General features: G+C 42.2%; 1 protein-coding gene across 4 annotated transcripts in view; it reads left to right on the top strand.

The window, feature by feature from the left end:
* The window catches only part of LOC138851323 (ankyrin repeat domain-containing protein 1-like), a 76402-nt gene that overhangs the window by 31296 nt on the left and 21490 nt on the right, over positions 1-23616 (top strand). For all 4 annotated transcript variants that reach the window (XM_070080345.1, XM_070080347.1, XM_070080346.1 and 1 more), the window contains exon 2: positions 696-811. In XM_070080345.1, coding sequence (XP_069936446.1) covers positions 739-811 — 73 coding nt within the window. In that variant the 5' untranslated portion in view covers positions 696-738. The remainder of the gene's footprint in view (positions 1-695; positions 812-23616) is intronic.

Genomic DNA, 23616 nt, shown 5'->3' with positions numbered 1-23616 from the left:
CGAAATAACACATCTTTTAAAGTAAAAGCATGTAGTTTTTATGTAAACATTAAAAAATAGGCGCATTTTTGGCATTTCCATGTACTTGGGTGCCCCCCTCCCCCCCAAAAAAAAAATTATTATAATCACAAAGGAGCGCTAAACCACAAAGGTTATACACCCCCCCACCAAAAAAAAAGTAGCAGACTGTTTCCTTCACATTTATCTTTAAACTTAATATATCTACTCAAAACAAAATGAAGACAATCTAAGAACTGTGATACATTAGCAGAGGAAGGAAGTAGAGTGAACACATGTACTTAATATAACCAAGTGATCTGTGTCATCACTGCTAGCAATGATTTCACTTTCAAAGTACTCTATGAGAAATATTAGCTAAGAATGGTAAAAAGGTAAACCCATTGATATTCCGTACACGTGCATGTAAAAAGCCCCATTGCATGGGGAATGTCTGGAAAAAACGCAATTCAATAGAAGTTATATAAAGTCTTTTTATGACATCTCGTGTTCTATAAAGTTTTTTTTATCGTCTTAAAGCTCACTATTCGTCCTGTAGTTCCCTGGTCGGACCTGACCAACACAAAAAGTGTCTTGGAAATCAAAAACAAAAGATATTAACCAAGAAAATAATAGTAAAACTGACTAGAACACTTAATCCCTTGAATACAACAGCTTATGTGACGTGATTCATACAGGTCTCCCAGTGAATGATCAACAGCATCACTACAAGAGGTCAAGATGCTGATCAACGTGTTGACTCTGACAGCTGTTGCTGTGGGAGTGGGAACTCCCATATGCACTGCCACTCACGGTAAGTCTTGTTTCATTCTTTCACAATGATTTTATACACATTTTCTGAATTGTTAATATAGGAAAGTGCTAATTCATGAACATCTAAGCATTTAATTAATAACATTGTTACGCTTAGTCAATTTCAACATTACTTTGAGCCGGTATCACTTAATATCATACTGCGACCTTCCTTATTAGTAGCTAAAATAAGCAAGTCCGACTATATAATATTATCTGGGGCCTCATATAAAGTTACCAAATGGAATCATGTTTAAATAACGTATGTAGTAAAAATATTTAATATATTAGGTTAGGTGTAACAGTGTGAGTTGTAAAGCACTAGTGTAACAACCAGTCTCTGGTTAACCCAAGCTGCTTTAGTGTGTATCAGTAAGTAAGTTTATTCAGGTATACACAAATACAGTTACATAGATTATCATACATAGCAACATATGTGTAGAGAACCTGGGATAACCCAAAAAAGTCAGACAGAGTGACTTATTTCCATTGGGGTCCTTTCACCTTATTATTATAATATAAAGGTAATATTTTCTCATTATTCTATAATGAAGATAACATCTTATTATCATACTAAAAAGACTATCTACTACACGAGGGTCATTAAGACTATCTACTACACGAGGGTCATTAAGACTATCTACTACACGAGGGTCATTAAGACTATCTACTACACGAGGGTCATTAAGACTATCTACTACACGAGGGTCATTAAGACTATCTACTACACGAGGGTCATTAAGACTATCTACTACACGAGGGTCGTTAAGACTATCTACAATATGAGGGTTATTACTAGGAATAAGGTAAAATTTACACGTATGTTAGCTAAAAAATAGAAAATCATTCCCCTCCCTTTCTGTAGCTACATTCATCAGACACCTTTTGGCACTCTTCTTGAACTGGTTCATGCTATGACTGGCTTTGACATGTGCGGGTAGTCTGTTCCATTCATTTATTGCTGTACAATAAAAGGTGTTTGAAGCCTGGCCAATGACTGTGGGTACTACAAAGTTGTGCTCTCTCCCCCTAGTACTATGATTGCTTTGGTTCCCAACCTTGACAAAATTGACAGCAAGATATTCTGGACACTGTTCGTGAGCAATTTTATAAACATGATTTAGCTTCAGTTGTTTTACTCTGTCTTCAACATTCAGCATATCCAACTGCTGTAATTCATCCTGGCCTACATGTTCTCTTGGTCCCAGCCCCAAGATGAATCTTTTGATTTTTTTCTGGGTGATTTGCAAACTATCTTTCAGTTTTTTTTGTCAAGGCAGAGTACCATGAAGAGCAAGCGTAATCCATATGACATTGTATAAGGGCTAGACATAGGGTCCTGCGAGCCTCAGTAGGTAGACACTGTGCTTGTCTATAGAGGAACTTCAGTTTGGCATTCGCTTTCTTTACTACACTGTTCCCTATCAATTCTCCTGACATGCATGGGTCAAAGGGGATTCCCAGATATTTTACTGATGGAACCAAAGTGATGGGCTCCCCATTACACTGGACATTAAAATTATTTACCCTTCTCAGTTTATGTTTCGTGCCAAAGAGAATGGCTTCAGTTTTCCCGAGGTGTAATGATAGTTTGTTGTCTACTAACCATTTGCTGCAGGACTCCAGTTCCAGTGTTAAAACATTAGCTATATCTTGTGGGTCTTTACCTGACACTAACAGAGCACTGTCATCTGCATACAGTAGGAGTTTGCACTTGCCACTGATAGGCATGTCATTGACATAACATAAGAATAATAAGGGACCCAGAATACTACCTTGGGGAACTCCACATGCTATCGGCAGGGGTTCTGATTCCGTTTTGTTGATTTTAACAATTTGTCTCCTGTTGCTAAGGTAGGACTTAAACCAGTCTACAGAACCTATACCGATAGCTTGAAGTTTCTTACATAATATATTGTGGTTGACAGGATCGAAGGCTTTTTGCAGGTCTAAGGTTACCATACATATGAGGTTCCCCTTTGACATTTCAGTTCTCAGGTAATCCATCAGACTAATTAGGGAGGTGTAGGTTGAGTAAGATCTTCTAAAGCCCGAATAATAGCTATGGAGAATGTTGTTGTCATTAATGTACTTAACTACTTGAGAGTACACCGCCCTCTCTAGAATTTTGGATATTATACTGAGTATACTAACAGGCCTATAGTTGCATACATCAGACCTACTATTTTTCTTGAAGATAGGAGTAACTCTGGCCTCCTTGAACCGCTCCGGTACGGTATTAGTGGTGATTGATAGATTTATTATGTGAGCAATAGGGACTGACAGTTCAGAAGCACCATCTTTTAGGAACTTAGACGGGATGTTATCCGGGCCAGTGCTCTTAGTTGGGTTTAACCAGCTTAGTTCTTTTTGAATAAAGTCATGAGATACACTTACTAGTTGACAACTGTTCGGGGTTACCCCTTTATTGGTATAGTATGTTTGAAACTTATCAGAGTCTGTGTTAAAGGTATTTGATGCAGCTGGTAGTTTACTTACTAGTGTTGATGCAACAGATGTGTAGTAGGAATTAATGTAATCTGCCACCTTAGATGTTTCGTGGCATACCTCATTATCGATAGTGAGTACTATGTTAGACCTATCTACTGGCTTATGGCTATTCCCCAACAGTTTTAGTTGTTGCCAGAGCTTTCTGGGGTTATGCTTATACTCTTCAATTTTTGTGCAATAGTGCTTTGCCTTTGCTCCTTTTATAAGTCTCTGTACTCTGTTCCTCACCCTTTGGAATTCATTAGTGCTGCAGTATCCTGTCTGTTTGCTTTAAATCGTTTTAGCAGCTGGTCTCTGAATTTCATATTATCTAATATCTCAGTAGTCATCCAGGGTTCAGTTCTTCGTTTAATCCTAACCTCTTTAACTGGTGCAATATTATCAAGGATGGTACTGAATATTGTTTTTAATTTTTCCCAGGCATCGTTTGCGTCCGTGCAACTTGTTATCTCTGTCCAGTCACAATTGTGTAACCTATTTACCAGTGTTTCTTTACTGTAGTTTCTAGTTGACCTCATTTTTATTGTCCTGTGTAGGCCTATCCTATCCCTAGTGATTTTCCTGGTGCAGTAAATGATGAAATGATCACTAAGACCTGCGGTAATGACGCCTGACTGACTAATGTTCTCAAGAGTGGTTACAAAGTATGTGGTCAATTAGGGTGGCTGAGAACTGTGTGATCCGGGTTGGTGTATTAGTTGAGTAACTATTTAAACCTAGAATTTGCTTATACCTTTTGCAAAGCCCGTTATTTTGCTGCTGAAAACAGATATTGAAGTCGCCCAGTATTATTGTCTCACAATTGTTTTCAAGTCCGGACAAGACTCTGGAAAAGTCTTCTAAGAACTAGTCCTGGGTAGGAGGGCGGTAATTAGTTCCTACTAAGATGGGTTTTGTCTTGGGAAGCAGCACTTCAAACCATAGAATCTCCAGTTTATTGTTATTTAAATCAGGTCTTGGGTTGTAAGCTAAGTCATTTCTAATGTAGGCAGATACTCCACCACCCTTTCTGTTCCTATCTAAACGTTTTATATTGTAACCTTCTATTTTGACCTCGTCGTCAGTCTATCATCCAACCAGGATTCAGAGATGGTTATAACTGCCGCCCTAATTTTGTTAGCTAGAATCTTAATCTCTGCCAATTTAGGAAGAAGTGATCTTGCGTTGACATGAATAAAGTGAAGGCCTGTTTTCATAAAACAATTATAATCATCAATATTTGGCTATGGGTCATTTGTATTAAAATTAGGTAAATCAATGTCATCATTGCTAAAGGGTACCTGTGCCAAAGTGCATTTGTTACACACAAAATGAATTCTGGCACCGTTACTATAATTGTACATACATCCATCATGCACCCACCCCTTACACATTTTACATGAGGTGCCTTTTACTGTCCAGGGCGCTGTTACTCCATTCTTTTCCAGCCCCCATGACCGATTTCTTTCTTCATGGAACTGAAGAAGAAAGATAAATATAATTATGGCAGCCTGTACCCCCCTAATGCCTGCCATTTTCACTCTTCGCTCTTTTACTCATATACAGTAATATTTATTTCTCTTTTCCAGTCATCTAGTACACCCTAGTATCTGCTTAAGCAATCACCACTGAATTACTAGTAAATTTTCTTCTTCAAAACCCTCTTCACTACTCACTTTTCCCTTAACTTCACACACCCCTTTCAGTTAACCCCATATTACACACTCCCCTTCCCGCCTCACTTCACAGTCCGGCTTCACCTATTAACTTCTAACTCCTTTCCATTCTGGTAGACGAGAAAGATTTAATCAATGGTTTTATCCTTCCAAATCCCCCTCAATTTCATTTATCGGGGGTTGTGTCGTGTTGTTGACTGCCTGACCTGGTCTGCTGACTCAGCCATTTTTAAAACACTGAGGGAAGTAAACGCCACCTACAACCTGACTTTCCTTGAGTTTATAGATATATTTGGCGTTTTCTGCTATGATTCTCTCACTGTACATTGGTCAGCTGAATATAGGTCAGCTACTAAAACATTAACCTTGACTGTTTAACTATTCACTTCTTTCCCACGACTGTCACTGAGGGATAACCCTCCTATAACCTTGGAGTTTTGTATTGTTGATTTGACGATGTCTCCTGTGTTTTCCTCTCGTTAGCCCTGGTACAGGTGATATGATGGTGGTACAGATATGATGCTACTGTCAGTACAGATGAACGTCAGTAAAGATGAGAATTTCACTTCGCTAGTTGTACGTCTGGCAGTAGCGGCTGTTTGGATGCCGGTCAGCCATGTTTAAATGCTCAATTCTTTCCCTCGTTTGGCACTGAAGAAAAAAGTCCTACAGACCTGTCATTTCCTTGGAGATTTAGTTGATCAGGTTTTCTGCCATGTTGTCTTCCCGTTAAACACTGGTGCAGTTGATATGGAGGTCAGTTATTTCATTGTAGTGGAAAACGTCTCATGTCTGGTTCACGTCTGGCAGCAGGTCTGGTACTTGAATGCCGGTCCCTCTTTTGTCATATTTAGTCCATTTCGTTGTCGTCACCGTCAGTTTTTATGTCACTATAGGTTCCTTGCATGTTGTTGCAGCAGTACTTGCTATTTGGCCATCACTGGAGTTCGGATAGGCCCAGGGGACGGCAAGATATAGGAGCAGCCTTGTTGCTGCTTGCTGCGGCTGCAGCTCCAGCTTAACTGACCTACTTTGTCAGGTCACTCCTCCCTCACTACTGCAGTAGCAGGTCGCCTTCAACCCATAGGTCATATCGGGAACTCTCTGTTGTAACAGAGCTTCATTACTTTGATAAACGTTAAAGGTGCTCAAAGTAGACATACGTCTATATCACGTCCTGTTGTGAATTACACCCAGGCGCTCTGAAGAACACTGTGAGGCTATGTTGACACTCATTAGTGCGAATGATGAAATTACCTTAATTAAGGTCATGTATATAGTTCTCTTTAAATTATATCACACTAGTGAGATACGAGAGAAAAACTAATGTTTTATTATCGATATATTTATAAGAAACAATATGACAAAAGGCCTTTGAGTTTTTACTTGTGATTTATGATTCCATAAGAAAAGTTGTAAGAAAATATATTGTAGTAAGACCTTTCTTTCTGTAAGGAGGATACGTGGACAATAATATGCTGGCATAATTATATACTATATATATATATATATATATATATATATATATATATATATATATATATATATATATATATATATATATATATATATATATATATATATATATATATAATGTCGTGCCGAATATGTAAAACTGGTCAATTAGCAAGAACTCTTTTAAAATTAAGTCCTTTCTGAAATTTTCTCTTACACGTTTAAAAATATATTTTTTTCATTTATGTTAATGTAAAAAATTTTAATTTTGCACCAAAAGAATCTTAGAAAACTTACCTAACCTTATTATAACAGGAGCAATTTATTTTAGCCTAACCCAACCAAATATATTTTAAATACGTTTACAATAATTTAGTACTAAACAAACACAATCAAATATATTTTTTTCGTTAGGTTCAGAATGATTTTGGCGAAATTATTGCATACGCAAATTTTCACTTGTCCTATATGGCAAGATGAGCGTTGCTATTTAAGCCAAGATCGCAAGTTCTGCCTATTCAGCACGACATATATATATATATATATATATATATATATATATATATATATGTCGTGCCGAATTTGTAAAACTGGTCAATTAGCAAGAACTCATTTAAAATTAAGTCCTTTCTAAAATTTTCTCTTATACGTTTAAAGATATATTTTTTTCATTAATGTTAATGTAAAAATTTATAATTTTGCACCAAAAGAATCTTAGAAAACTTACCTAACCTTATTATAACAAGCACAATTTATTTTAACCTAACTCAGCTAAATATAATTTAGATACGTTTACAATAATTTAATACTAAACAAACACAATGAAATATATTTTTTTCGTTAGGTTCAGAATAAATTTGGCGAAATTATTGCATACACAAATTTTCACTTGTCCTATATGGCAAGATTAGCATTGCTATTTAAGCCAAGATCGCAAGTTCTGCCTATTCGGCACGACATATATATATATATATATATATATATATATATATATATATATATATATATATATATATATGTGTGTGTGTGTGTGTGTGTGTCGGGCCGAATAGGTAAAGCTTGTGATTCTGGATTAAATAGCAGTGCTCCTTTTGCTGAATAAGGCAAGCGACAATTTGTGTATCTGGAGTTTACCTGGGAAGTGTTTCGGGGGGTTCAACGCCCCCGCGGCTCGGTCTGAGACCAGGCCTCGTGGTGGATCAGGGAATACAAATCAAGGGCCTTCAACCGTTCTCAGTAATATAGGTGCCTTATCGTACTTATGTGTGCCGTGGAAGTTCTTTGTACACTCTCCAGGTCAGCAGTTTCGCTTGCCTTGAAGAGGACAGTTAGTGTACCGAAATTCGTCTCTCGACCTCTGAGGTGAGAGGAGGCATTCTGAGCTTGCCTCTGCTGTCCCCTGGTGGTGGGTGGTGAATCTCAGCAATCAAAATGGCGGACAGACATGGACGCTGTGTAAATACTGTCTGTATAGAGCTGGTACGTGGTACCCTAAGCAGTTCTACAATGCAGGTGATACTCCCTACGATTATCCATGATGTGTATGGGATACCAAGTGAAGAGCTGTATGGTGTGGCTGTTAACGGAGTAACGAGGATTTTTATCAAATTCATAAATGCTGGATTTTACTCAAGCATAGTCGACACGTACCAAGAGAACATGATGGCCGTGAATACAGCAGTGGAGGTATGTCTACATGATGTATCCAGCTATGTGACATATGTAAAAGTCAGAAATGTACCCTTTGAAGCTACAGAGTATGATGTGGTAGCGGTATTCCGTCGTTATGGCAAGATTCATGCAGCGGAATTGGGAGTGTGGAAGGATGGGCCTATGTGGGACTGCCCGATGGTTCCTTCACACTGAATATGACATTACGGCAATCAATACCTTCTTATGTTTTATTGGAAGAGTTCAGAACGCAGGTCTACGTATACTATGCAGGACAGAGAAGGACATGCAGGCTGTGTGGGCCATTTGACCATATGGCAGCCCAATGCCATAGGAAGCCTGGACAGAGGGAACAGATGCCAACACTGGTGGATCAGCTGTTGGGTCCTGTAGTGCAGGAGACAGGTGCAGCTGAAAGGCAGGCATCATGCAGTTGGAGTGAGGAAGTGGATAAAGCAGAGGCGGAAATGGAATCATGTGTTACGTTACCTGTGGGGACGGGGCCAGAGCAGACGACGACGGCGAGCAATGGCGGTGAGCGTGTAATGCAACAGGATGGAATGCTGGATGAGGTTCTGAATACCTTCCTGAGTGAGGTGGAGGGAAGTCTGGATGATGGGCAGCGTGGACGATCATTGGAGGAGACAACAGATGCATCGGGACGTGTGGAGACTGTGTGTAATGAGGGCAAGGTGCACACGACAGTGGCTGAGGTGCACAGAGAGTGCACGGAAGAGGAGGTTACGTGTGGAGACGGAGGTTCATGCAAGAGAACAGCTGGGACGTAGGAAATGGGTTACGTCTTAACGCCCGGGCAGAGATCAGGAAAAAAGTCTTGGAGGCCCAGGTTGGATCTCCCGGAGAGTGGATGTAGCGGTACTGAAGTACTGAAAGGTTCAAAGGACAAAGGGGGGATTGGGGGTCTGGACAGACAGGGTGCCAAATGTGGCTCTGGTCAGCAGCCAAGGTGGCTGGGCAAGCCCCCTTTACTGTCATAATTCAAGGTTGTAATGATTAATGTTAATGGCCTGAGAGCTGAGGTAAAAAGAGTGTGGGTAGAATGGTTTTTGAGGAGATTTAATGTAGTTATATGTTTCGTACAGGAGCACAATTATAAGTTTGGTCATGAGTTGTTTTTGAAAGGATATAAGTTGTATGTGAGTGGCTCGTTGAGGTTGAAAGGTGGGGTTACTGTGGCTGTAAAGGAAACCAGTCCCTTGCATATTTTGGGGTGGAAGGAGGGTCGGAAGGGTCGTGAGGGTGGAGGGAGAGTGGGGTGCAACGAGGGTTTATTTTATAGGAGTGTATATGCCGGCAGATGGCAACGCAAGAGTCAAGGAGAACTTCGTGAGGGAATTTTTGATGTACTATTTAAGGGGATTACCTTTAGTTACTGTCATAGGGGGAGATTGGAATTGTGTCATTCGGGGGGGGGATGTGGAACCGAGGGGGGGCGGGGTGTATGTTGGGCATGTTACGCAGTGTGTTGGGAGACGTGGGGGTTTTGGATGTTGTGGGGAGGGGTGGTTGGCAGGTTGAGTATACATTTGTCAGAAGGGGTAATGCTGCAAGATTAGATAGGATCTATGCAATGGAAGCTGTACATGTGTTAGGAGTTAGGACTTTTGATGTGGGGTTTTCTGATCATAGGGCGGTTATGGCAGATCTTGATTGGGAGGGTATGGTTAGGATACAATCGGGTTTTTGGAAATTAAATGCAAGACTCGTGAGGAGTGATGAGGTGAGTATGGCGCTTGGTGAATGGTGGCAAACTTTTTGGGATTCTAGAGAGGAGGAGTCGTGTGTCTTAGAATGGTGGGAAAGGCACGCTAAGCCGGGTATTGCAGGTTTTTATAAAAGGAAGGGAAGGGAAGAGGCAGGGTGGAGGTATTGGTTGCAAAATTATTTGGAATATCAGCTAAATGGGTGTTATGAGGAAGGGGGGGGGGGTGGCAGTATGGAAACATGGTGCAACTCAGGGACAGGTCTGGCGGAGTTACATTAGGATAGATTTGATGCAGTATGTGTAAGGGCAGGAATGGAGGCTGTGCTGTGGGGGATAAACCTTCGGGAAGTGTTTTGCGAGGTTTTAGGCAGAAGGATTCGACTATTTTAAACTTGGAGGTAAGTGAGGATATGGGTGGATATCATAAGGGGCAGGTACTAAATACTACAGATAAGATAAGATAAGATTTCGTTCGGATTTTTAACCCCGGAGGGTTAGCCACCCAGGATAACCCAAGAAAGTCAGTGCATCATCGAGGACTGTCTAACTTATTTCCATTGGGGTCCTTAATCTTGTCCCCCAGGATGCGACCCACACCAGTCGACTAACACCCAGGTACCTATTTGCTGCTAGGTGAACAGGACAACAGGTGTAAGGAAACGTGTCGGAATGTTTCCACCCGCCGGGAATCGAACCCGGGCCCTCCGTGTGTGAAGCAGGAGCTTTAGCCACCAGGCCACTGGGGCACCAGAAGGCATGAGTAATTATGCTGATTTCTGGTACCAAAGGAAATGGGGGAAGGGGGAGGAAGGTGATGCTATTGAGGAGGTGTGGGGGGGGAGAGAGGGTTAGGGTCATGTGGAGAGGAGGGCATGGGGATGGGAGGTGAGATTAGCATGGGGGAGGTTGAGAAGGCTGCGTTCAACATGAGTACTGGCAAGGCGCCGGGTATAGATGGGATTTCAAATGATTTTTATTGAATTCAATGGGATTACATTAAGTACTGTCTGGTGAGGGTCATGAATTGTATGTGATGGGAGGGAAAATTAGGACAGACACAGCGAACGGGAGTGGTCATATTAGTATGCAAAAAGCAAGAGGGAAGAGTATTGAGTGCGTACAGAGCTATTTCACTAATGTGTGCCGACTACAAGATTTTTGCAAAGATACTGGGCAATAGGATGAAGAAGGTGTTAGGTGGGGCTATACATAAGGGGCAGATGGGTATTCCAGGAAGAAGTATGAGAGATGGGCATGGCTGCATTAGGGATTTTTTGGAGGGTTGCAGTGGGGGAGGGCTTTTGGGTATTGATTGGGAAAATGCACATGACTGTGTGGATAGAAACTTTCTGAGGGCTAGTTTGATGATTCTAGGTTTTAGCATGGAAGTGGTGAGGTGGGTTGATACAATGTATTCATCTGCAATGGTGTGGGTTCAGCTTAATGGCAGGTAGGGTAGGCCTGTTAAGATGGAGATGGGATTGAGACAGGGGTGTCCCCTGACTCAATTATTGTTTGCATGTATGCAGCATCCATTTTATGGGCTCGTTGAGGGGGGGGACTTTAAATGGGGAGAAGGATGGGTGTATAGATGTGGTGGGGTATGTGGATGATACCACTGTTCTGATAACTGGAGTGGAGGGCTTGCGTACAGTGGAAAGAGTGTTGGAGCTTTTTGGGAGGGCGTCTGGAATGCGGGTGAACAGAGCAAAATCAAGTTTACTGGACGTGGGTTTCTGGGTGGGGGGGGCTTGGGGTTGGAGTTTGGGTGGGAAGTGGTGGTTCGGCTAAAAATTTGTGGAGTTATATACATCGCAGATGCGCAGGAGGCTAGACAGGTGATCTCGGAGGTGGTGGTCAAGAAGGCAGTAAAAAGGTTACGGAGTTTACGGGCGGAGGACGTCACCTTACAAAAGTGGGCGATAATAGTAAATTCATTAGTTTATAGTAAAGTGTGGAGTATGGCTGTGGTGTATCCATTGAGGGCTCAGGACGTACAGGAGATTCAGAGGAGGGCATTACGTTATGTTTGGGCTTTCGGGAGTGCATGGCTAAGTAAGGAGGAGGTGATGTCGAATATACGCAGTGGAGGAGTAGGCCTTTTAGCGTTGGGGCCGAGGGTGAAGGCCCTATATGTGAAACAGAGGTTTGTTAGGGTGGGGGGCAAGGGGGGTTAGAGTGGGGAAAGTGATGGAGGATGTGCGGAGATGGTGGAGCGGAAAAGAATTAATTGAATGCAAAGATATGCTGAGGTTATTGTTATTGATTAGGGAGGTGGCAAAACTTACGGTGGGGCGTTTGGTGGCGATGAGCAGGAGGCCAGAAATCATACAGGGGGTATCGGTCTATCCCTTGTATGATTGGGGGATGATATGGAATGGCTTTCGAAAGCTTAAGTTAATGCCGAGAGTACGGGAGTTTGTATATAGATTTATGATGGGGATATTACCATCGAAAGCTGTTTTGTGTTCAATGGGATTGATGAGGGAACAGACCTGCGACCACTGTGGAGAACAGGAAACGGCTTTTCATGCGGTTTATTTCTGTGAAGAGTTGAGAGAGGTAAGGGTGTGGTTAGCGAGAGTTTTTAGGTTGATGGGTGGGGGTAATGTAAAGTCCCTGCGAGCCTTAACAGGGGGTCTCCAGAGAAGTGAAAAGGGCGATTATGTATGTAGTGGCAGATTTTCTGTATATTTCCTGGGAAATGAGGGACACGGAGGGGGGAATTAGAATTAGGGCAATTGCGGCAGGCATATATAGAACGGTTTGCAGGAACAAACTTATACGGGGGACAGTGGAGGGCACGTTTTCCAGACCCCTACTGCAAAAATTACGGTCAATAGCCTCATTCATTTGGCGAGTTCATTATACGTAAGGGACTGGTTTCCTTTATAAGCGGGTTCACATTAGTTTTAGGAGGGGGGAGTGTATGAGGTAAAGTTTTTGCGAAAGAATGTGAGGGTTGGGAAGGTATGTAACGAGTGGTGCTGTGTTGACATGTACGTTTAGTGTGAAAGGTTTTGACAAGCCAAGGATTGTATAAATTAGGGTCTTGTGAGTAAAAGGGAGTTATAGAAGGAGAGGTTATGTGAAGCAATCAGGTTTAAAGATTGACTAAGGAAAATGGTATTGTATGTATGATAATACCTGCAACATTGAGTTATTGTAGGTTGTACCCGTTAATAAATTTTTGTGTAATACAGAATATCAAAGGCACGTGTTATTACCTCGTGAAAGAGAAGGCTGATGTTGTTTTAAAACATGTTTGAATATCTGGCATATCGACTTTTTGAGCAACATGACAATGTTGCGAGGTTGATACAGCCCTTGCACAGTGAAATCTGTGGTTGGATATATAATGGGTTTGTATGCTAAGTACTGCATAAGTTGGTTGTGAGTCGAGCATTGTGTGAGGAGATGGATGAATGAAATGTAGGGGAGTAAGTGGCAATACATGGCAAGGTATGAGGCGAACGTAATGTGCTCAAAGAAAGGGAAGTTCACTGTATCTGGTATGATAAGGTGGAACTACAGTTAAGATGCAATTTAATTGTGTCAGAGTTTATTTTGTAGTTTAGTTAGTACATATCATATGTAATTGTTAGGGATCATCAGAAATCTTCCATATACAATGGACTTTTGTTAATGGAACAGACTGAGGAAAGGAGGTGGCAGTATGGTGATGTGGAACCAACTGTTAAGAAGTATGGTGATAATTTATGAAATGTTACTGGTGTAAGGACAGGCAAATATTGTTGGCGAGTGTGCTGTTATAATTTGGAGTGGAGTGGAATAGGGAAGTGTAAACTTATTGGATACTAACAGAAAAACGCCTTTGTTGGTAGTTATGACTAGGGTGGGGTAATGTAATTGTGATAGTGTATATAGACAATGTTAAGGCATTTGTAAGTCGGTATGCAGATACTAACATGATTTGAAAAACAACTGTCTAAAACTAACATTATAATTCACGATTTTGTTAATAGGTAGAGTTTTCATATCATGTATATGTATATTGGGGAAAAGTGTTTTTTAGTTGCAAACTATGTTAGGGAGGGAAGGTACAAATTAGTTCTGTAAGTAACCATGAAGGGGTCTAATTTCCATTGTAAAAAGGACGGATTGGTGAGCTGCAAAATGAGTGTTTCGACGCAGTACATGTGCAGGGGGGGTTAAGCAGGTGCTATGGGGCGATCATCCATTGGCGTGTGTCTTACGGGGACAGCAGGGATGACAGAAAGCCACTGAGGTTGGTTGGTTAGTGGTCCACTCGGAGGTGGGGGGTTATCGTGAGGGGCAAGTGTTGCCAACGACAGAGGGGATGAGTGGTTATGCAGATACGCAGTCTGAGGAGTGTTTGGGTAGTTGTGCAGTGGGAAGAGCGGCATTACATAGTGTGTGAGAACTAGTGCCATGTTCACTGGGGCATAGTGGTCAGGTGGTGCTGGCTGGGGAGATGAGGGTGAGGTTTGTTGGGCATTGGTGGGTATCCATAAGGTAAAGGCACCAGGAATTGATGGATTGCCATGTGAATCTATCTGCAGCATTGGCAGTTAATGCGTGGGTGTTTGGTGAAGTTGATGAACACCATGAAGGAGAGGCGGCATTTGGGGAGGGAGGTTTCAGGCCACTGCAGTGGTCGTTTTGGTCACGAAGGGGAGGGATCCAGAGTACCCTGAAGGATTAACGGGCATTACCTTTACTATGTGTGGACTATAATTTGTTTGCAAAAATCCTGGGAAATTGCCTGAAATGTGTCGTGGGGTGCATCTTGTCAGGAGGGCAATACGGGTTGCCTGGCAGGTCTATGGTCGAGGACCATGGGTTTGTAGAGGGTTTGGGGGAAGAGGGGGGGTTTGCTAGCATTGGATTGGCAGGGGGCATATGATCGTGTGGAATGGGAGGCATTGCAGCAGATTCTTCTGCGGCAGGGCTTTGGGAGGGAAGTTGTGGAGTGGGTGGAGACATTGTATCGAGGGGCGTGAGTGCATGTGAAAATCAATGCTCACATAGGGGAAGTGGTGAGTATGGGGCGGGGTCTCAGGCAAGGATGTCCACTTTTGCAAATCCTGTTCGCCTGTGTTCAGGACCCATTTTACAGACTTGTTGAGGCCCGTATCTGTGGGGGGGGCTCGGGGGAGGTGGTGTGTTGGCCAGGGATCATGGGATATGTCAACAGGAAGGGTGGTGGAGTGGCGAAGTATGTCAGAGATAATTTAAATTGTTGTCTTAGACGTGATATAAGATTAGAAACATCGAACACAGAATCTGTTTGGCTACAGTTTTTCGAGGGTCGTGACAAATTAATTTTGGGTGTGATTTTTAGGCCCCCAAACCTTGATAGGGAGCGCAGTAAGCTGTTATGGGACGAAATTCATAAGGCATCTAGATATGAAAATGCTGTGTTAATGGGAGATTTTAACTTTAGACAAATTGATTGGAACAATAAGACAGGAAACCTTGAGTCTAGGTTTGCTTTTTAGAACAGTTTGTGACAGAACCAACTAGAAGAAACAATCTGCTTGACTTGGTTCTTGCCAACAAAGAATCACTAATTAATAATCTTGAGCTTGGGGAAAGTGATCACAAATTACCCAGTTTCAGTATATCATGGAATTACCCAGATAACTGCAATCAAATCTGTCTCAGACTTTCACTTGAACAATTTCATGGGACTGAGAAATTACCTGGATGGGCTAAATTGGGATGACCTGACTATGGGTCAGAGAGGTGATCTTGGTTGCCAATATGATGTTTTTCAGAACATAGTTCTAGCTGTTCAGACAACTTTTGTTCCGAGTAGGGAAATTAGATCTAACAGAAATGACCCCAAATGGATGAACAATAGATTAAAACATCTCAGTGGTCAAAAGAGAGACATATATAGGCATATCAAAAGAGGGGATGGGCAGTTAAGAAAACAGTATATTCAATTAAACAGAGAAAAGAGGAATAAGAAAAGCAAAAAGGGATTTTGACGCTAGGGTCGCAAGGGATTCGAAGACTAACCCGATAGTGTTCTTTCAGATATACAGAAGTAAGATTAGGGACAAGATAGGTCCACTTAAGAGTAACTCAGGTCAGATCACTGACAGTGATAAGGATATGTGTTAAATTATTAATACTTCCTCTCAGTTTTTACTCAGGAAAATACTAGCGAAATTCCAGAAATAATATTTAATGAAGAACAGGACGATAATAAACTCTGCATGATTGCTGTAATTAGTAACATGGTCCTCAGACAAATAGAGAAATTAAAACCTAACAAATCCCCAGGCCCTGATGAACTGTTTGCAAGGGTGTTAAAAGAATGAAAAGAGGAACTTAGCATACCTTTGGCTGATCTTTTCAACATATCACTACAAACTGGCATAGTGCCTGATAAGTGGAAAATGGCAAATGTAATACCTAATTACAAGGCAGGTGATTATTATTATTATTAAAGATTAGCCAGTATTCTCCCGGCCCGGGCCTTTTCCAAGTGGTGGCCCGGCTTTGGCTCCCTCTTTAGGGAGTGTCTGAGACCTAAGTCTCCCATGGGAGGAGGCACAAGTACCTCCTCATCTTTGGGACCAACTGTCCCCAGGCCAAGCCACAAGCTAGGCCTCTCTGGTCTGCCATCCCCGCCTCAAGGGGGCAAATGGGAATGACAGTCTTATGAGCTAAAGGCTCGGGCTCAGGCACCTACCCTACCCTAGAAGGGTTAGGCATGGTGTCGATCAAGGCAGGTGACAGGTCCTTAGCTTCAAACTGTAGACCAATAAGCCTTACCTTCATAGTGGGAAAATTTATGGAATCAATAATTGCCGAAGCAATTCATAGCCATCTTGATAGGCATAAATTGATTAATGAATCTCAACATCGTTTAACGAAGGGGCATTCCTGTCTTATAAATTTACTAACTTTCTTCACTAAGGTATTTGAGGATGTAGATCATGGTATTGAATATGATATTGAGGAAAACTTAAGCCACACGGAATAGGATGATTTTTTATGGGTAGAGGCATGGCTGACAAATAGGCAACAGAGAGTTTGCATAAATGGGGAGAAATTAGAATGGGGGCAAGTCACAAGCGATGTTCCTCAGGGGTCAGTGTTGGGCCCGTTGTTGTTCACAATTTACATAAACGACATAGATGAGGGAATAAATAGCGACATAAGCAAATTTGCTGATGACACCAAAATAGGTCATTCAATTCATTCTAATGAGGACACTAGAGCACTCCAGGATGATTTGAATAGACTGATGCAATGGTCGGAGAAGTGGCAGATTTACCTGGAGTTTACCTGGAGAGAGTTCCGGGGGTCAGCGCCCCCGCGGCCCGGTCTGTGACCAGGCCTCCTGGTGGATCAGAGCCTGATCAACCAGGCTGTTGCTGCTGGCTGCACGCAAACCAACGTACGAGCCACAGCCCGGCTGATCCGGAACTGACTTTAGGTGCTTGTCCAGTGCCAGCTTGAAGACTGCCAGGGGTCTGTTGGTAATCCCCCTTATGTGTGCTGGGAGGCAGTTGAACAGTCTCGGGCCCCTGACACTTATTGTATGGTCTCTTAACGTGCTAGTGACACCCCTGCTTTTCATTGGGGGGATGGTGCATCGTCTGCCAAGTCTTTTGCTTTCGTAGTGAGTGATTTTCGTGTGCAAGTTCGGTACTAGTCCCTCTAGGATTTTCCAGGTGTATATAATCATGTATCTCTCCCTCCTGCGTTCCAGGGAATACAGGTTTAGGAACCTCAAGCGCTCCCAATAATTGAGGTGTTTTATCTCCGTTATGCGCGCAGTGAAAGTTCTCTGTACATTTTCTAGGTCGGCAATTTCACCTGCCTTGAAAGGTGCTGTTAGTGTGCAGCAATATTCCAGCCTAGATAGAACAAGTGACCTGAAGAGTGTCATCATGGGCTTGGCCTCCCTAGTTTTGAAGGTTCTCATTATCCATCCTGTCATTTTTCTAGCAGATGCGATTGATACAATGTTATGGTCCTTGAAGGTGAGATCCTCCGACATGATCACTCCCAGGTCTTTGACGTTGGTGTTTCGCTCTATTTTGTGGCCAGAATTTGTTTTGTACTCTGTTGAAGATTTAATTTCCTCATGTTTACCATATCTGAGTAATTGAAATTTCTCATCGTTGAACTTCATATTGTTTTCTGCAGCCCACTGAAAGATATGGTTGATGTCTGCCTGGAGCTTTGCAGTGTCTGCAATGGAAGACACTGTCATGCAGATTCGGGTGTCATCCGCAAAGGAAGACACGGTGCTGTGGCTGACATCCTTGTCTATGTCGGATATGAGGATGAGGAACAAGATGGGAGCAAGTACTGTGCCTTGTGGAACAGAGCTTTTCACCGTAGCTGCCTCGGACTTTACTCTGTTGACGACTACTCTCTGTGTTCTGTTAGTGAGGAAATTATAGATCCATCGACCGACTTTTCCTGTTATTCCTTTAGCACGCATTTTGTGCGCTATTACGCCAAGTTGATCCCATGTATCAGAAATCTTCCCTATGAGGATAGACTGAGGCCCTGAATCTGCACTCTCTAGAAAGACGTAGAATTAGGGGGGATATGATCGAGGTGTATAAATGGAAAACAGAAATAAATAAAGGGGATGTAAATAGCGTGCTGAAAATTTCCAGCCAAGACAGGACTCGCAGCAATGGTTTCAAGTTGGAAAAATTCAGATTCAGGAAGGATATAGGAAAGCACTGGTTTGGTAAAAGATTTGTGGATGAGTGGAACAAACTCCACAGCATAGTTATAGAGGCTAAAACGTTGTGTAGTTTTAAAAATAGGTTAGGTAAATACATGAGTGGGTGTGGGTAGGTGTGAGTTGGACCTGACTAGCTTGTGCTACTAGGTCTGATGCCTTTCTCCTTCCTTAAGTGGAAGTGACCTGACTAGGTGGGTCATTGGGCTAATCTGGGGGGAAGGGCGTGGGCCTGCTTTGCATGGGTCAGTAGGCCTGCTGCAGTGTTCTTTCTTTCTTATGTTCTTATGTTCTTATGACACAACGGTTTTTGTGAGGGAGGGAAAGAGTTTGAGTGAGGTGGGAGAGTTCATTCGTACCTTTAGGGTGGCTATGGGGACGAGGGTAAACGTAGAGAAATTGTGCTTGATGGGGCTGGGAGATTGGCACTGGGGGGGGGGGAGTGGGGTGCTGGCATGGAGTGGAGGGTGGTGGATAGCTTAAAGATATGTGGAATCATGTATATGGAGGATCAAGAGCGGGCGAGAGAGGTAAACTCCGTGCATACTGTAGAATGGGTGGAGCATAGATTGAGGAGTTTGAAGCCGTACCATTTGACATTATTGCAGATGGCCATCGTGGTAAACACATTACTCTTTAGTAAGGTCTGGCAAGTGGCGGCGGTATACCCCATAACCGGGCAAGGAATTGCACCGATCTTAAAGAGGGCGTTTAAATTTATATGGGGATCGGGGTGTGATTGGATGAGGGAGGTGATAATACTGGCTCTGGTGGCCTGGTGGTTAACGCTCTCGCTTCACACGGTGAGGGCCCGGGTTCGATTCCCAGCCAGAGTAGAAACATTGGACGTGTTTCTTTCCACCTGTTGTCTATGTTCACCATCAGTAAAATGGGTACTTGGGTGTTAGTCGACTGGTGTGGGTCGCATCCTGGGACACTGACCTAAGGAGGCCTGGTCACAGACCGGGCCGCGGGGGCGTTGACCCCCGGAACTCACTCCAGGTAAGCCTCGGGGGGGGTAGGGTTATTGGGTCTGCGGCGTTGGGTAAAATGTGTTTACTTACGATGGGAGTTCGTGGGCGTCGGGGGTGCAGGAGGGGGAGGTTGGAGCTCCTGCATGAGGGAGTCAAGAGGTGGTATGGGGTGCAGAGTTATGGGAATGTGAGGCAGTGTTGCGTGCCCTCTTTGTCCTAAGGGAGCCTGGCAAGATTCGTGTGGTGGTTTTGGCGCGAATGATTGGAAGCAGTGGTGGTGCAGGTGGAGGGGATATACCCTACGTATGGGTGGGGAGATATTTGGCGTCTGTTTCGCAAGTTGAAGTTTAGGCCTCAGGTGCAGGAAGTTATGTTCCGCTTCCTGCACGGCATTTTGCCATCAGGAGTGGTTCTACGGGTGAGGGGTGGTGGAGGAGAGTGGGTGTGGGGTGTGTGGTGGGAAGGATAGGGCGCATCATGCAGTGTATTTTTGCGAATGTTTGAGATGTTTGAGGAGTGTTCGGGATTGAATGGGTAGGGTAGTGAGGCATGTGGGGGGGGGGTATCGGTGCTGAGGGCGCTAAGTTTGGATGTGGGAGAGGTGCCTGAGAGTATTCAACGGGAACTGCCGTATTTAATGGTAGATTTTGTGTATGTATCGTGGGGTATGCATGGGAATGGGGATTGGGTGCCGCAGAAACGGGTAATGGCAGACACTTTCTATAAGACGGTTTGCAGGAATAGGGAAATATATGGACGGCGGTGGGAAGCAGCTTTCCCCATGGGATATCGTGGTGTAACTGTTGGGATCTTACTAGCTTTGTAGGGGAAGGGGCTGTCACGGCTAGGGCGAGTGGGTGGTGGGGATTTCAGGGGTTGCAATGGGCTGGTCGCCTCGAGTGGGTGGGTATGTGTGTGTGGGGGGGGTATGGGCGTCTGCCTTAGACATAAACGAGTGGTGGTTGAGTGCTGTTTGCAAGTGTTAGGATGTAAGTGTGATGACTGCTGGCTTAAAGGTGAGACCCAGTAATGGTTGTGGGAGATTCAGCTTAGAGAATTTTCTGTATGGTTTCCCCCAAGACGAGGTGTGTATTACTTCCTATGCATATATAACTTTGAGTACACTATTGGTCCATTGCACATCACACCTACGTTCAGGTGTGATGTGCTATTTTTAGGTATTATTCAGATATATGCTGTAAGGATGCTTGGGTAGAGTCTGTTGTGATTGTGATACTGTCGTGTTCTGTGACAGGCTCATTCTCTCATGTACAGCTAGGTGAATGAGTTACAGGGTATTGTGTACTGACGAGAGAAAGTGGGCGGTGCCCGAATGTGAGGGAGGGGGGTTAGGAGTGTCAGAGACACTGGTTTTGCAACTTGGTAGTACTCATTGTATACACCTTTGTTTTTGTGTACTGACTTTTGTGCAATGTGTAGGTTGTGATAGGGTAGTTTTTATTATGTTTGAAGTAGGTCACAAAAGACTGTTGTCATAATTTTGTTGCCAGTATACTTATTCTTATATAGTTATATACCAATTGTATGTATTTGTCGGAGGTTTGTTTGTGTGGCTCCGACGGATTATAGGCTCTACATTTTCCCCCATGATATGGGTAGTGTTAGGGATGTATACAGCTTTTATTAATGTGTTATTTTGCGTATTACTTCCTGCGAATAAATTTCCGTGAGTACACTATTGTATTGGTCCACTGCACGTCACACTTATCTTCAAGTGTGGTATGATGTTTATAGTTATTATTCATACATATACTGTCAGGATGCTTGGGTGGGGTATGTTGTACTTGTGATTCTGTGGTTTTCTGTGACAGGTTGATTTTATGTACAGCTAAGTGCGTGTGTGACAGTATTCATCATATACATCTTGTTCCCAGTATAATTATTCAATATATTTTGTGTATGTTTGTACATGACATGTTCTCAATAAAATATAAAAAAATCGCATTCTAACGTGTTGTTGTATGTTAGAGTACTTCACTGTTATTGTATGTTAGAGTACTTCACTGTTATTGTATGTTAGAGTACTACACTGTTATTGTATGTTAGAGTACTACACTGTTATTGTATGTTAGAGTACTACACTGTTATTGTAAGTTAGAGTACTTCACTGTTATTGTAAGTTAGAGTACTTCACTGTTATTGTATGTTAGAGTACTTAACTGTTATTGTATGTTAGAGTACTTAACTGTTATTGTATGTTAGAGTACTACACTGTTATTGTATGTTAGAGTACTACACTGTTATTGTATGTTAGAGTACTACACTGTTATTGTAAGTTAGAGTACTTCACTGTTATTGTATGTTAGAGTACTACACTGTTATTGTAAGTTAGAGTACTTCACTGTTATTGTAAGTTAGAGTACTTCACTGTTATTGTATGTTAGAGTACTTCACTGTTATTGTATGTTAGAGTACTTAACTGTTATTGTATGTTAGAGTACTACACTGTTATTGTATGTTAGAGTACTACACTGTTATTGTATGTTAGAGTACTACACTGTTATTGTATGTTAGAGTACTTCACTGTTATTGTATGTTAGAGTACTTCACTGTTATTGTATGTTAGAGTACTTCACTGTTATTGTATGTTAGAGTACTACACTGTTATTGAATGTTAGAGTACTACAGTGTTATTGTATGTTAGAGTATTTCACTGTTATTGTATGTTAGAGTACTTCACTGTTATTGTATGCTAGAGTACTTCACTGTTATTGTATGTTAGAGTACTACATTGTTATTGTATGTTAGAGTAGTTCACTGTTATTGTATGTTAGAGTACTACACTGTTATTGAATGTTAGAGTACTTCACTGTACAAAGGCCTTTCATAGAATAAGTTTTCCTAATTAACAAGACTGTTAATAGATCGCCACAATTAGTCTGCCCACCTGCCTCGCTCCCGAATTTTTTTTCGTGACTGAAGCCTGTGTGTCCGGCGTGGGCAGCTGTGCCCCTTTATGTACTTGGTCAAATGCCCACTGTTGTCAGCTTGAGTAGGCTGTGAAAGATGATTGTAGATAAACTAAGTAACTGTCTAAATCTAACTTAGCTTAAATACTTATAAGAAGCAATGTATTTTTAGCATGCAGAGGATTCGTTTCTAAATTAGCCTTATAAATTAAGAGTGGACTAGGAAATGTGGCAACATCGGACGTTAGGATATGGGGGTCCACTGCTCGTACTTTACTACCCCCCCCCCCGTACATTTCCCCTCAACTTAGGGGGTCCAACGGTTCTGGAAATCAGTCAACTTCCCTGATATCCCACAACCACCTCAGACTTCATGAAGGCTGATGGGATCATCATATCACCTTTATCTCTCAACTGTTCCTGGTGTCTCCATTATGATTCTGTATTCGACTGTTGACTTCATCAACCTGTGTATCGGACTGAAGATAACTGTTAGTTGCAAATGTGTTAATTAAATACCTGTCAGCTGCAGTTGTCTTAATATACCTGTCATTTGCAATTGTCTTACTTATGTACTTGTTGGTATATTAGATCAATTTTAAACTGATAATCAAACTCGTCTCAGAATTTGTCGAACCTGTAATTAAAGCTGATTGAACTATAAACTTATATCTCTTATTTCCATTATAAATAATTACAAAGCACAAAAGACTGACGTTTTTGTTGGTCAGTTTTCTAACTTAACAGCTGACCAGTTTTAAGGAAAAACATATTCAATAGATGTTCTTTGTTCTTGTTTATAATATTGAAATTAGAAATATTGTTGACTATGGCAGAATCCATAAATTTCCTCTACTGTGTTATAACATCTCATTAGAATGTTAGCAATATTTATATTGTCATGAGTTTCTGTATTTGTCGAAAAAACTTTATTATCATCAGCATTGCCTTCAGAGCATCAATGCTAAGAAAATCGACGTTTAAAATAATTGCCTTCGCCAGTGTAGCATTTGTCACAACCTCCGCATGGTATCTTATAAATGCCAACATTTATGTGGTGGTCCTCCGAGAAACCATCGTTTTGCAAGTGTCTTGATCGCATTCACACTGCTAAAGGCGATGTTTACGTCATTTTAAGAGACTTGCATTTGGGATTTTAGATCTTCCGAGCAAGGAA

Source organism: Cherax quadricarinatus, unplaced genomic scaffold (genome assembly GCF_038502225.1).
Source record: "Cherax quadricarinatus isolate ZL_2023a unplaced genomic scaffold, ASM3850222v1 Contig336, whole genome shotgun sequence".
In the NCBI taxonomy this organism is placed as follows: Eukaryota; Metazoa; Arthropoda; class Malacostraca; order Decapoda; family Parastacidae; genus Cherax; species Cherax quadricarinatus.
Note: the sequence above shows the minus strand (reverse complement) of the source record. Positions and strands in the feature narration are given on the sequence as shown.